Below are 12,768 nucleotides of genomic sequence, written 5' to 3' on the forward strand. Positions count from 1 at the left end.
ACAGTGCGTAAGCAGGGACTCTGAGAACGATCAGGACATGAGGGTGCGAAATGTGACTGTGTTTCGTTTTTTTCAACTACCTTTGGTGATGCAGTGCTCTGCAGGCAGAAGCCTCTTCTTCAGTAAGCCCTGGAGGACAGAGCGAACCGAGGGCCTGTGGACGAGCTGCAGCACAAACAAGTGCGACTGCAAGAGGAAGCATCACTGTCACTATCACAACATCTTTAGGGTGAATTTATTTTCAACATGTGTATACAGAGTAAGAACAAGACCTAACACATCATATTTTTTATATTGTTTTAAGCTTTAGCATTAAATATCATCTGCATATAGAATATTCATGTCTGACTTTTATTCATCCTGCAACTACTTTCTGCGTCTGGTTTTGTATAAACCTCTTTTTATTAGTTCTGCAGATTTGTGTACTCACACAGCAGCAGGCAGTGACTGTGATCTGGATCGTGTTCCGTCCTGGCTGGCATACGTGTTTCAAGTGCAGGGGTTTGTGGGAGGTCTTATTATCGCCCCGCTCGATGGTGAGCGGTGTGGCGTTTACGCTGACTTGGACCGATGCCGGCCAGTTGGTGTTCATCTGACGGTCTTCGTGGTGGTAGCACTTAAACTGCAGTTCCAGGTCCGATCTGCACAGTGAAGCAAAGAAAAGATATTCATTAGTGAGTGTTACAGAGTGTCCTGTGGGACATTAAAGACAACCACAGTCTGATGTTTGCATCCTTTCCAACCTCCTAATCAATCTTAAAGTAAACAGACCAGCGGTGATGGGAGGAGAAATTTAGATTGATGTCGTCTCACAATGTGGCACCAGAAAGAATCCTCATTGCAAGACTCTTAATAAGCTCCAGATGGGAGAGTGACTTTGGCTTGAGGGGGGAGTAATGGGAATTACAATAATCTAAATCAGAGAAAATTAATGCAAGAATGACCTTCTCCAAGTTATCTAGGAATAGAGGGGGTTTGATTTTTTTCTTTTTGAATTCTCAATAGCAGACAGCATGACTGCACATCCTTTTCAATCAGCTTGCCAAAGGTTAAGATGACCTGAAGAACACTCATTGGTTCTTTATCTCAGGTATCTTACGTGTAACGCAATTTCTCTGTTGACAGAGAATCAAATGATCAGAGAAGCCAGAAAGAATAATGGAAATAATTGAGATTCTTGGAAACCAGATCTGCGTTTCATGCAGACTGTTAAAACAGTACAGTGAACTAGGCTTTAAACTGAGGTATAGTTGGGTGTCATCCACATAACTATGGATAGACACATAATGTGTTTTTCAGTTATTTGGAATGGATAATTCCCCTTGCACTGTTGTCCTTGTCAAGGCGAACCCCAAGTTGTTTGTGCACCAACAAGAAGATGATCCCTCACTGGCTTCCCATCCATATCTGCAAGTGGTACTTTATGGGGCAATGTCTAAAGACTTTTTGTACAAGGCTGGTCATGTCAAAGGAAAATAGTAATGACCCTAGAGTAGCGCCCTGTGGGATCCCATGGGATGTTTCTTCCAGAGTTTTTTTTGTTAACAAATAGTCCTACAACATACACTGTGAGCACCAAGTACCAGCAGCCAGGAACTAAACCAGGGATTAAACGTTGTTTTCGCAGATTCATATCAGTATTTCCACCTAATCTCAAGGAACCGTAACTTCAACCACAGTTCACGTTCTCTTGCTCCCTCTCTCTACAATAAATCCCTTGTTCTCTCTTAATCTTTTGAAAAGCCCTATTACTGAGCCAGAGAATGTTTAGTTGGAGAGATCAGAGCTAGACCAGTTCTTAACTTCATGAAACGCCAACTGTTTCCAGAGACCTGAAAGACCCAGAATTTAAATTGTCTAAAGGAGCCCATTTCTATAGGTAAAGGGACAATTATTGTATCTTGACGCTCCTACAGGAGATACAATTGCTGGGAATAACATCTAAAACGTTACTGTATGTTGATTCATTGCATGATGTCCTACCTCCACATGAGCGTTTGGTGTACAGAGGGCCGTAAGTGGAAGACGTGGTTGCTGACAGCCAGGTTATGCTCTAGCCTGAAGGGCTCCAGGACCACCCCGTCTCGCACCGGGAACGTTAGGCGCAGCTCCTCGTTGTGGTTGGCTACATTGGTTTAAGATAAAAACATGGTCAGACTATCACGTACTTTTAAAGGAATAATCCATTTAAGATTTCTTCATTGGAGTTTTTCGTGTTGCTGACCTGGAGGGGGAGGGAGAGCGGTGATATTTGGTTTGATGTCAGGAGGGAAGGGTGGCTTCACGTCCTGGTTCGGCGACAGGTATGGAGGGATGTTACTTCCTGGGGTCATTGGAGGCGTGGGGTTGCCTGGCACTGGGGAGTGAGGGTAGTTACCCACCGGTCTGGGTGGCTAAATTGAAGACAATCGGTTAGTAAATCAAATGTTCATAGGACTATAAATAGCACTACCAAGAGAATGATTATGTGATAAAAAACACAGTTGGGACTGAAAATGGACTTACCCCATTCATATTACCCTGGCTGTACTGATATCCACTCCCAGAGAAGTTATTTGTTTGGCCATTAAAAGGTGGCTCTTGCTGTGATTTGATGAAACAGATCCAACATTATTATTTTCGCCAAATCAACCTCTGTTATTTATACCAAAAAGCTGCTGACACTTTTTTTGTTGATAGCAGTATTGGTAATAGCAGTATTACTGCACCTTATAGTACTGGCCCATGGCACCGCTGGGTGGCGGGTATTGGCCCTGCAGCTGCTGTCCTGGCATCCTCTGTCCGGGGTAGTTGGGGGAGGGCAGCGGCCTAGAGGGGTTGGGTGTGGGGTACGGCCCCTGCTGGTTAGGGAACTGGCCGTTTGGTCCATACTGCTGACCACCATAGCTTGGCTGTGGATGAAGGGATGGGATAAATAAATTCAACATACAGCAAACGAGCTAAACCTTTAAGGTGAAAGTGCTGACATCCACTCACCTCCCCTGGGTACGGCCTTTTCATGCCCTGCATACCCATGCCCTGAGGCCGGGGTCCTGCATAGCCTTGCTGGGGCATCCTTTGGCCGTGGGCCACAAAAGGCCCCATGCCTTGGCCCCTTGGCTGGTTCATTCCCATAGGGGGTCCGCTCATGTTGGATGGGTTCATGCCAGCGCCCATGTTCCCAGGGATGGATGGAGGGCCTCGGGGTCCTTGCTGGTTCATGAACTGGCTGTTGTATGCCTGGTTTGGTCCCATCTGGAAAGAGGAACTCATCTGGAAGACAAAATGGGTTCAATCAACCATCAGAGAGTTGTCTTTCAATGGGGCAAATTTCGTTGAGTCTATTGAAAGTCACAAAAGAGAAAATGTTCTACCCTCGGAAGAAACGTGTCCCTGTTAGCTTTTGTTATTGCTAAATGTGCTATTTGGCTCCATGACAACTTCAGCTAATTATTCACACTTAACATTGATTTAGCCTTGTTCACCAATAACCCTAAATCAACTTCTCTAAGTTTTCTTTTCTAGTGCTACTGCTAGTATTGAAAGGCAAAGTGAGAGAGGTGCAATCAGTTGTTTGCCGTGTCCTACCGGTCCATATTGGTTCATGTCTTTGTTCTGGGTTTCCTGCATGGCAGCTACAGTCGCTGTGGCGGTGGCGGTTGCCGTGGCGGCCGCCGCTGCAACTGCGGCGGCAGCAGCAGCGGCGGCAGGCTGGGTGAAGTCTGACGGAGGACGGGAGTGTGGAGGGAGGCCCATTCCTCCAGGTCCAGCGTTAGGCCCTCCAGGGTAACTATGACAAAGAGCAACACAATATAGGGAATGAGCCCGTGCTGGAGGAGGGCGACCATTATATCTGACAGAATTCATTCTTTGTAGGCAAGTTTTAATCATTGCAGCGGCATTTACTAATCAACTGTCCACTTACTTGCCACCGAAGCCTCCTCCTCCGGGGTAGTTGGGTCGTCCGTACATGCCCTGCTGCATGTAGCCCTGGTTGGAGTTGCCCTTGCTGGGGAACTGCTGCTGAGAACCAGGGAACTGAGGAGAGTTCATCCCGGGATTGTTACCAGACATCCCCGAGCCCATAGGGTTGCCCCCAGGGTTCATGGGATTGTTGTTGTTCACCATGGGATTCCCCAACACCTGTCGGACATAGACATACAGAGAGACATGCAGGTGTAAATGTCGGATGCTTTAACATCAGAATATAGGTCAATGTGACTGCTGAGAAACCTCCTGCAGTAGGACTTAACAGAAATGCGTTTCGATCAGGTGCAGTCCACTCAGACAAACTACTACTCTGTTGGTCAGGTTCAGGATCTCACCTGGCTCTGCGACGTGTTGGTTACGCCCCAGACGGTAGTAACCACCGACAACGAACCGGGAGGCTGATTGGTGTTCTGTTGCCAGGGGACTGAGTCGTAGGGGAAGGACCCATCTCTGCTGAAGACGGAAGAAAACGCATCATGTTAGCAAATCAAATGTGCCCTGCGTTACTCCACAAATATATTTGTCATAGTAAGTATATTTGCATTTGCTGAACGATAGGAAGAGACAAAGGTTTTATAGTTAGGATGCATGTACTTGCACAAACATTGCGTTGTAATTATTAACTACATGTACTAGGGGTTGTGAGGTTCTGTTTGTCCGTATTGACTGTGCTACAAGCAGTTAGTCTGGCAGTTTGTCTGGCCACTGATCCATAAGGAACACCGGGCTTCATGTGGAGAGGAAGGGCTTTCCCCAAGGGCCAGTTCTGTCTGTTCACACACCCAACACACACACACAAACACACCTCACACACAAGCCAAAAAGCGCAGCAGTGTGAACACTGACCCGTGTGAGAGGCCGGGTTTCATGGAGCTCATGGGGGGCTGCATGGGCACTTTTCCCGGAGGCTCGTTCTGCCTGTTCTTCTGGTGACGGAGGAGGAGGAGGCGTCCAAGCTCTTCACACCACGAGGACAGGAGAGCTGGGAAGAGAGCAGAGGAATGAGTGTGTCATTGGACTCCTGTGAGAAATAACTGCAGAGGTAACAGCCCTCGACTGCAGGCGCTGTGAAAACCTGCAAAAACTGATTGTGTGAGAGGAGGAGGGCAGACGAAACAACAACTTAGGAACAGAAGCTTCTGGAGGAAAAGCAATGACTGACAAAATGATGTGTAAGGTCTCTGTCCTGTCTGTGCGAGGTACAAAACAAAAACAGGTGTACAGTCTCAGTCCACGTGACTATGCAACAACATTGAACATTTAAGCATCATATAAGATGAAAAATCATAAGAAATGGTAATAAAAGCTTTTAAAACTAATTTAAAATAGTCTGAATCTTTTCTGAAATTGTTGTCTGAGTAAAGGTAAGACCGTCTGCTAATAACATTTATGTTCTTCAAGTTTTTTTTTTTTTTAACAAGTGTTAGTGTGTTTATATTTACTCTTGAATATTTTTTTTCTTTGGACAAAAATAACTTTTATTCTGCTTATTGACTCTTATGTTTATTTGACTTAAGACGGAAGCTTTTCACATTTTCAGAGGGAGGAACAGAAATGCAGAAGTTAAATGTATTACTTATACGCAGAAGATGAGCATAGAAGAATGTCTCTCATTGAATCAAAAATAACAGCAAATGCATTTGGTTGGAAACTTCTGTGCCACGTTTACAGTTGGAGTGACTGATTCTTTCTCTATCTTTTTATAGTTATTTGCTCTGTAAATAAGTTTTAGTCTTTAACTATTAGTTAAGTCTTCACTGTATAAATGTATGTCAGTCATGCGAGGGTCTTTTTTCCCATCAGGACTCTTTCTGTCCATTTCTTTGTGTATACTGGAGAATTTGTTAATTTAACCCAAAATTATATCCGACCGAAAACATGGCTTAGACCTGAAAAAGACATTTCCTAAACTGTGAGCTACAATGTCAACAGCCTACAAAATTTCAACATGCAAATAAGCTTTACAGCGCAGATAATTAAAAAAAAAAACTTCGAGATCACTACTCAACTATTTCACACCCTAGGAATCTCCTCTTACAGTAAGACACAAAAGGAGGCACCTTTATGAAGCAATATAAAAGATCAGCTTCAAATCCAGCATGTCACTGCAGCTCTCGTCCACTAGGGATCACTCTGTGCCCGCAGATGGTCTCCAGCCCTTCCCTCCTCTCTACCTTCCTACCTACCGCTCGGTTAGGTAGCTGCCACAGAGTGTGTTTGAATGCATCATATGCTTTTCATCCGCAGTGCATGTTTTTTGTACTGTGGCGACTACAAACGACTCCCCTTTTTCCTTCTTTACTCTCCCTCTCTAGCTTCCCATGCCTCCGTCTAGCCTCTCTATCTTCAGCATCGGAGGAGAAAGGGAATGTGGATTCAATCAAAGAGCAGGGCAGCCACCTCCTCTTATGATTCACAGCACTTCTAGGCTGACTAAGGAGCGAGGGAGGGAGGAGGAGGAGGAGGAGGGGGGGGGTGAACAGAGCGCTTGGTGATTTCAGCTGCGGTTTGCGCAAAAAAAGCCACGTCAATGTGACAGCAGACAGTGCGGTGCTGTCCTCGCAGGCAGATCCACCCTGCTGCTAAACGCAAGGACGGGGCCACCACAGCACATATTACACAGAGAGGGGAGAGAGAGAGAGAGGGGGGGGGGGGGGGACAGAGAGTGAGAGATAAAAAAAAAAAAAGGTTGAGTGAGTCAGTGAGAGAGGAGGCATCAGGCTAATGGGGCTGATGGGAGGGAGGAACAAACAAAAGCTTCTGACTCCCATCACAAACATGGCAACCCGGAGATTTGCCCTCACATGAGTGCTTGCAAACAGAGCACGAGCCTGCTGACGCACACACACACACACACACACACACACACACACACACACACACACACACACACACACACACACACACACACACACACACACGCGTAAGGAGAGACACCACCACACTGGCTCATTTTATGGAGGGTAAAATAAATGGGACAGGAGATGTCCTCTGAGTGCACCGACTTTCGAGCGGACAAAACAGACTTTCAGCATCGACACACAAACACACACACACACACACACACACACACACACACACACCTTCTCCCCTCAGAGAGCATCGCACCCCCCCCCAAAAAAAGGCACGTCCTCTCCTTTCATTTGAACACCGAGCACACCAGCCTCGCTCTGTGTAAAGATGAGGGCTGGAATACAAAAGACATGTACAGATGGTGCCAGCAGTCTCTCTCCCTCTCCCTCTCCTCCTCCCCTCCCTCCCACTCCTTTAAAAAGCAGCACGGGGCTCAGGCGCAGAGGAGGCAGCTGGGTTTTTCCTCCTTCCCACCCGCTTGTGCTCCCTCTCTTTTTTTCTCTCTCTCTCTCTCTCTCCCCCCTCCTTCCTGCCTCCTGTTCTTGGCAAGGCAGGTGCCAGGAGACAGGCTGTGCTGTTCCTCCAGAGGATTGATCTGACTTTGCTTCGGTTGACAGAAAAAGGCCTCTCAGGTGCTCTCCTACTGACAACATCACACTCGCAGGTTGATGCAGAGATTTGTAGGTTAGTTTTAATTGAATATAACCGGCTCCAAGTGCGGCTAACAGGTTTACGAGTTTCACATCTATGTTATAAACGTCCTGCGGTGTTTCAACAGCACCCTCCCTCCTCCCGGACCCCCTTCTGATGGAGAGAGTTTTCAATTCAAGGGCCTGGCGTCCAGCCAGCATGTTACAGCTCAATTAGGTCCCATTATTCTCTTCCAACAAGGGGTAACTTGCACTTCTTCTATGTTGATAAACATGTCTCCACAATTTATCCCCTGACTGTGCCACTGTGAGGCCGTCTGGCTGAGGGGACGGCATCCTTGTTTCACACCAAGGCCGACATCAACAGCCGCGGGACAAAAACAACAGTGTTGAACCGAGCAGCGAAATGACAAACCATATCTAAGAGAAAGAGGCGGGGGAAAGAGAAGAGAGCGTGAAGCACCGGCGCTGCCACTTAAAGAGGAATTACTCTACCCCACCGTTAGATAAAGGGCTTATCACCACACAAAATGATCACCTCCGCTGAGCACCAACATGTTTAAAGGAGAGGCTCTGTCACTGACTCAGAGGATAAACTTCAGGTTTCATATGACAGGAGGAGGAACAGCCAACCCTTAACTCCTCACAGTCTCTCCCTCCTCCTCCTCCTCCTCCTCCTCCTTCACCCAAGCATCTCTCAGGACAGTGTGGGAGATGAACACAAAAGGATTACTGTTTTTCTCCTCCTCTCCTCCCACAGACGGTCCTTCAATAGACTCATCTGTTTCACTCCCTGAGAAAAAGCCAAAACTGGAGATAATCGTCTCAGGTGTAGCTCTTCCAAACGACTGTTCTGGAGCGAATCAAACTGCCGTTTGGAGCTACAGAGCATCTTTTTGCTCTGTTTACATTGGCCTCCCTGGCGGCTAGGGGTCTCTGTCTTCCATAAGGAGAGGAGCCTATCCTGTTTGCCTTGTAGATAGTCCCAAGGGCCTCGGCTGAGTCTGAGCCGTATTGATATTCTGGTGCTCAGCTGCGCGGCCTGATGGTCAGCCTTGGCGAAGGGCGGTAAACGCATCTGCTGGGACTAGATGGGTGGTTCAGTGGCTGGGCCCGCAGCCTCCAGCTTCACTCTCCGTCATAAAGCCCCAGGGAGACGTGACAAATGACATGGACTGCATCTCTGACAGTTGTTCAATGCTCTTTCCAATGATAATGCTCCCCCATCCCAACTTTCACCGCACATTCAGACAGCAGGCACTGAGATAAACCGGGCTGATTAAATACCTCGATTCTGCCCCTTTTTGCTCTACCAAAAGAAAAGTGCCTCTAGATTAAAGGGTCAGTCCACCTTAATTACATGGTGTCTAGCCATTGTGGATTGCCCATGTTTTGAGAAATTGTCTCAGGGATTTATGTCTGTGATCCGATACAATGGAAATTAACAGAATTGAATGTGTGCTTCTCAAAATCATATGTTTTACACTGTTTTAAAGGAATTTGTCTTTCAAGAAACAAAGTCATTTGAACTCAAATTTAAACAGTTTTGTGCAATATTTTCAAAGGAGCTACGGCGCTTAATGCGTAGGCTTCACAGCTGATCTTCTCAAAGAATGTAACTTCATGCCGGGGCTATGGCAGCTACGGATATACCACTTGGGAACGGAAAGAACAGTGACTGGTCGGTTTGGGCTGCTTGCGTGTTCAAGTTTCTGATGTCGCTAAAGATTGATGAGAGTTAAAACAACATGGAGCAATGTAAAAAAAAAAAAGGCTGAACAGTCTTTACAGTTATGAAACAAGGCAGACTTTCCCGACATCACTCGTATCACAAAGCAATGGATAGAATGTAAACACTTAAGGCGACTATTGGTAATTAACGATAAATGTGTCTACTGTTGAAGAGGAGCAGCTGTATAAGTCAAAACGCACGCTCCAGGTATCTACAGTCATCTCATTGCCTCAACTATAAATCCATCTTACCAAATAAATAGTCCCTATAAAGAAGGTTGACATGTTCAGTGTCCATTTTTTTAATGCATGTCAAATAAAATTCCATCCACCTTCATTGTGTTAGGGTGGAGGGATGAATAAAAAAAGGTTGTTACTTGGATTAGCTGAGCTTTCAAAGGATATAAACATCAAATGCAACCCATCCACTGTGAATATTGGCTGCAGGTTCTGCACGATCAACCTGTGGGAGAGGACAACCATACAAACATGACATGTATGGCTTCCATTAAAAAGATCGCTGCCTCCTCCAAAACATTTTTCCTCTGCTCTTCGTCTTTTTTTTCCTGTTTTCCCTCCCTCTTTCCCTCCGTTTACTGGCAGGGTCACTGTAGGGGAGGCAGCAGGTAAGGCAGATGCCAAGAGCTCTCGTGATCCTTGTCCCTCCCCTTCCTCCCTCTCTGCTCTGTATCTAATAGACACCTGCTCCCTTGTCAACCCGTGGACTCCCACCTGGCATTGCCCCACATGGCTCCGTCGCTAACGTCCAAACAAACATCCAGTCATCACATCGCACTTACGCTATCAGCAGCACTTCCATACTTATTCCCACACTAACTGTAACAACAAAATCCAATTTTTTAGCTATAAACCTTTCGGAGAGGAATCACAACCCCCAAACGGCTTGTTTGAAGACATTTAGCCAGAAGGGCTGAGAGGAGAACAAAGACCACGAGCAAACTAACAAGAACGGCTCTAGTGGGCTGCACTCTTTAGTTTCTGAGGGAGCTCTATTCACATTCTGTTCCTCCCTCCCTCCCTCCTCCTTCTCTCTCTCTCTGCCCAGAAAGGTTTGAATGGACACAAGGCCTCCTGCAGGCCAAAGTCAATTAAAATAAGAGAGAGTCTAGGGAGCCTTAGTATCCCTGGTTACTGAAAGCACCCACGAGGCCATGCAAAACAGCTATGTTTAGTTTTAGCCAAAGAATCCCTCGCTTACAGGCTTCCTGGAACTGTAAAATTGTGGGATTTACCTCATAATTTATACGGAAAAACGACATGAAAACCTGGTTGCTATGACATCGCTTAGAACCAGTGCCAAACTTTCCCGCGTAAACTAACGGCTGGATCATAAATCATCTCCCTCTCTGCCTCACGGCGCTCCGACACACTTGCCACAGAGCCACCGATGCCCACCCGGCATCCATCAAACCTCTATTTCGTCTTTTCACAGATGCCACCAATTGTTCATCAGTGCCAATTTGATAATGAAATGGAAGCGACTAATGCATTGGGCAGTCTTTTGAGGAGGGGGTATAACAGGTTACAGACCTGTCAACCCTTCGAGATACAAGAACTGCTTGTTCATCCATGGGGGATAAGTAGATGGAGGCTCACAGGTGGACCGCCTTCAACACATGGTACACATTTTAGCTCTCTCAACTCTGCAACACTTCGGCACGGGAGGGAGTGCGAAACTGGGTCTCGTAAAACCGAGTCTGTAAACAGACTTCATTAGCTCAGTTTCTAAGACTTTAAAGTTGGGTGAGTCATTGGGTGACATATTTCAGGGTGAGCGATGTTTTCAGAAAGCTGATGAAGTGGGAGGGATGTGTGAAGTGGGAACATGTGAATGTCATGGCCGCCAAGTGGCATCAAAATGTGACATATTTCCCCCGAGGTCCCTTAAACATATGCAATCAAGGAGCTATTTCATTAAGTGAAAATGAGCTGCAAGACAAATTACAAAAAAAACATAATGACAGTGAGTGTGTAGCAGTGGAAAAGTAAGATAAAGCAGCTACACGGTGCGGATTGAAAGCATTAGCGCTAACGGTTACTAAACAGCCTGTCTATGTAGGCCAGACAACCTCCTCCTGTCTGCACCTCATCTTTGTCTGCTGCTTTTTTTTCCTTTTTTTTCTTGCATTATTTCCTCTGCCGCTTCTCTCTCTGGGAAGTCAGTGATGTTGGAGTGTTGTCAATGAGTACTTAGGCCCGTTGCCTCATGGGGAGCCAGACTTGCTGGCTAGGTTTTATGGCCCATTTCAGATATGCCCCGGCTTAAATACAGCCTCCTGCTGGCCACATGGCCACAATGTCGTGCCATGTCCATCCGGCGAGGACAACTAAGGGAGGGATGTGCTTGGACTCATGCCAAAAAGGTTTTACTGAGGCCACAAGCATATGTGGCCATGTGGAGGCAAGCGGCACAATGCTGCAGATTTGGTGTTTCTGGGGGTTGCTGTTTTCACGTCCTGTGTTCTTTGTTGCAACAACAAAAACATCTCAAGACTACGTGACTGACAAGATAGAAAAGCTGTCCCTTATTCCCCTTAACTTCCCATATCTACTGTCGTAATCCAGTATCAAAATATCCAGCTAACCACTTTGTGATGCAAATTTAATATATACACATGAAAATGCAGGCTTCCGAAATAAAAAATAAGAAAACGTCAAAGATAAGACATTTAAATGAAATCTGTGTTCATAGATCTGAGATGAAGATTATACTGTTTATCTTTAAAGAAAACCACTTGGCTCTAACTGAATACCAACTGGAACCTGATACAATAAACGCCACAATCTTGAGATGATTTATGTAGATCTCATCACTCTGACTGACGCTTCTTGGTCATGGTTAGACAGGAACCAAACCATCGCCTAAGCAGGCCAGTGTTTTAAAAGATAATCTCTCTTGGCACATGCAACAAATCTCTTCATTAAAAACAGGGCATGCCATTCAGGGTCCCTGTAAAGCACGGAGGTGGAAATCTATAGCATTTCACCCCCTAGTGAGAATTAATTCCTTGTGCATTAAAGCCAAACCAACTTTGAATCTCCAATCTGTTACTGTGTGTTGCTCCCCGCTACAGTAAGCTGATTGGGAGCGAAACTCCTTCCAAACCTACATCTTTATGTCTTAATTCAGGAGCTAAAATCTGACCGCAGCGTGTTAAAGTGTCTGAGGCCACGATTCCTCAAAGTACCATGGCAGTGGTAGCGCATTTACAAAAAAATCATCTACACGATTGTGATTTTTGATGTATTTTCATGTTTCAATTCATTTTATTTTTGTACTGTATGAAAATTAACTATAAAGAGACTCTAAAATCTTGCTTGAGTTGGGTAATACATCACAGCAAACATCAAGTGTGCCTTCTGGTCAAAGTTACATTGCCGCTTCAATTGAAAAGCATCTATTGATCATGAAACTTTATGTTTCATTCTTTTGTGTTTTTTCCCCCTGTTTTTTTAACTTTTAATAATAAATGTCTACTAATTCTCTTGTGTTCTTGTTTTATGTTGCCCTTCTAAAGATTTTACAAATGCTGCACTTTATGTG

The 12,768-nt window shown here is 45.6% G+C and overlaps 1 protein-coding gene across 2 annotated transcripts in view; it reads right to left on the reverse strand.

The window, feature by feature from the left end:
* The window catches only part of LOC129091083 (zinc finger MIZ domain-containing protein 1-like), a 105,173-nt gene that overhangs the window by 2,931 nt on the left and 89,474 nt on the right, over positions 1-12,768 (reverse strand). The window contains exons 6-16 of one of the 2 annotated variants that reach the window (XM_054598541.1): positions 4,816-4,951; positions 4,305-4,419; positions 3,905-4,122; positions 3,568-3,769; positions 2,977-3,252; positions 2,709-2,891; positions 2,506-2,583; positions 2,225-2,393; positions 1,984-2,125; positions 431-641; positions 81-186 (exon numbers count right to left, since the gene is read on the reverse strand). In XM_054598541.1, coding sequence (XP_054454516.1) covers positions 81-186; positions 431-641; positions 1,984-2,125; positions 2,225-2,393; positions 2,506-2,583; positions 2,709-2,891; positions 2,977-3,252; positions 3,568-3,769; positions 3,905-4,122; positions 4,305-4,419; positions 4,816-4,951 — 1,836 coding nt within the window. Of the gene's footprint in view, positions 1-80; positions 187-430; positions 642-1,983; positions 2,126-2,224; positions 2,394-2,505; positions 2,584-2,708; positions 2,892-2,976; positions 3,253-3,567; positions 3,770-3,904; positions 4,123-4,304; positions 4,423-4,815; positions 4,952-12,768 lie in introns of both variants that reach the window. The other variant, XM_054598540.1, reaches the window with a different exon arrangement.

Source organism: Anoplopoma fimbria, chromosome 5, assembly GCF_027596085.1.
Source record: "Anoplopoma fimbria isolate UVic2021 breed Golden Eagle Sablefish chromosome 5, Afim_UVic_2022, whole genome shotgun sequence".
Classification (NCBI taxonomy): Eukaryota; Metazoa; Chordata; class Actinopteri; order Perciformes; family Anoplopomatidae; genus Anoplopoma; species Anoplopoma fimbria.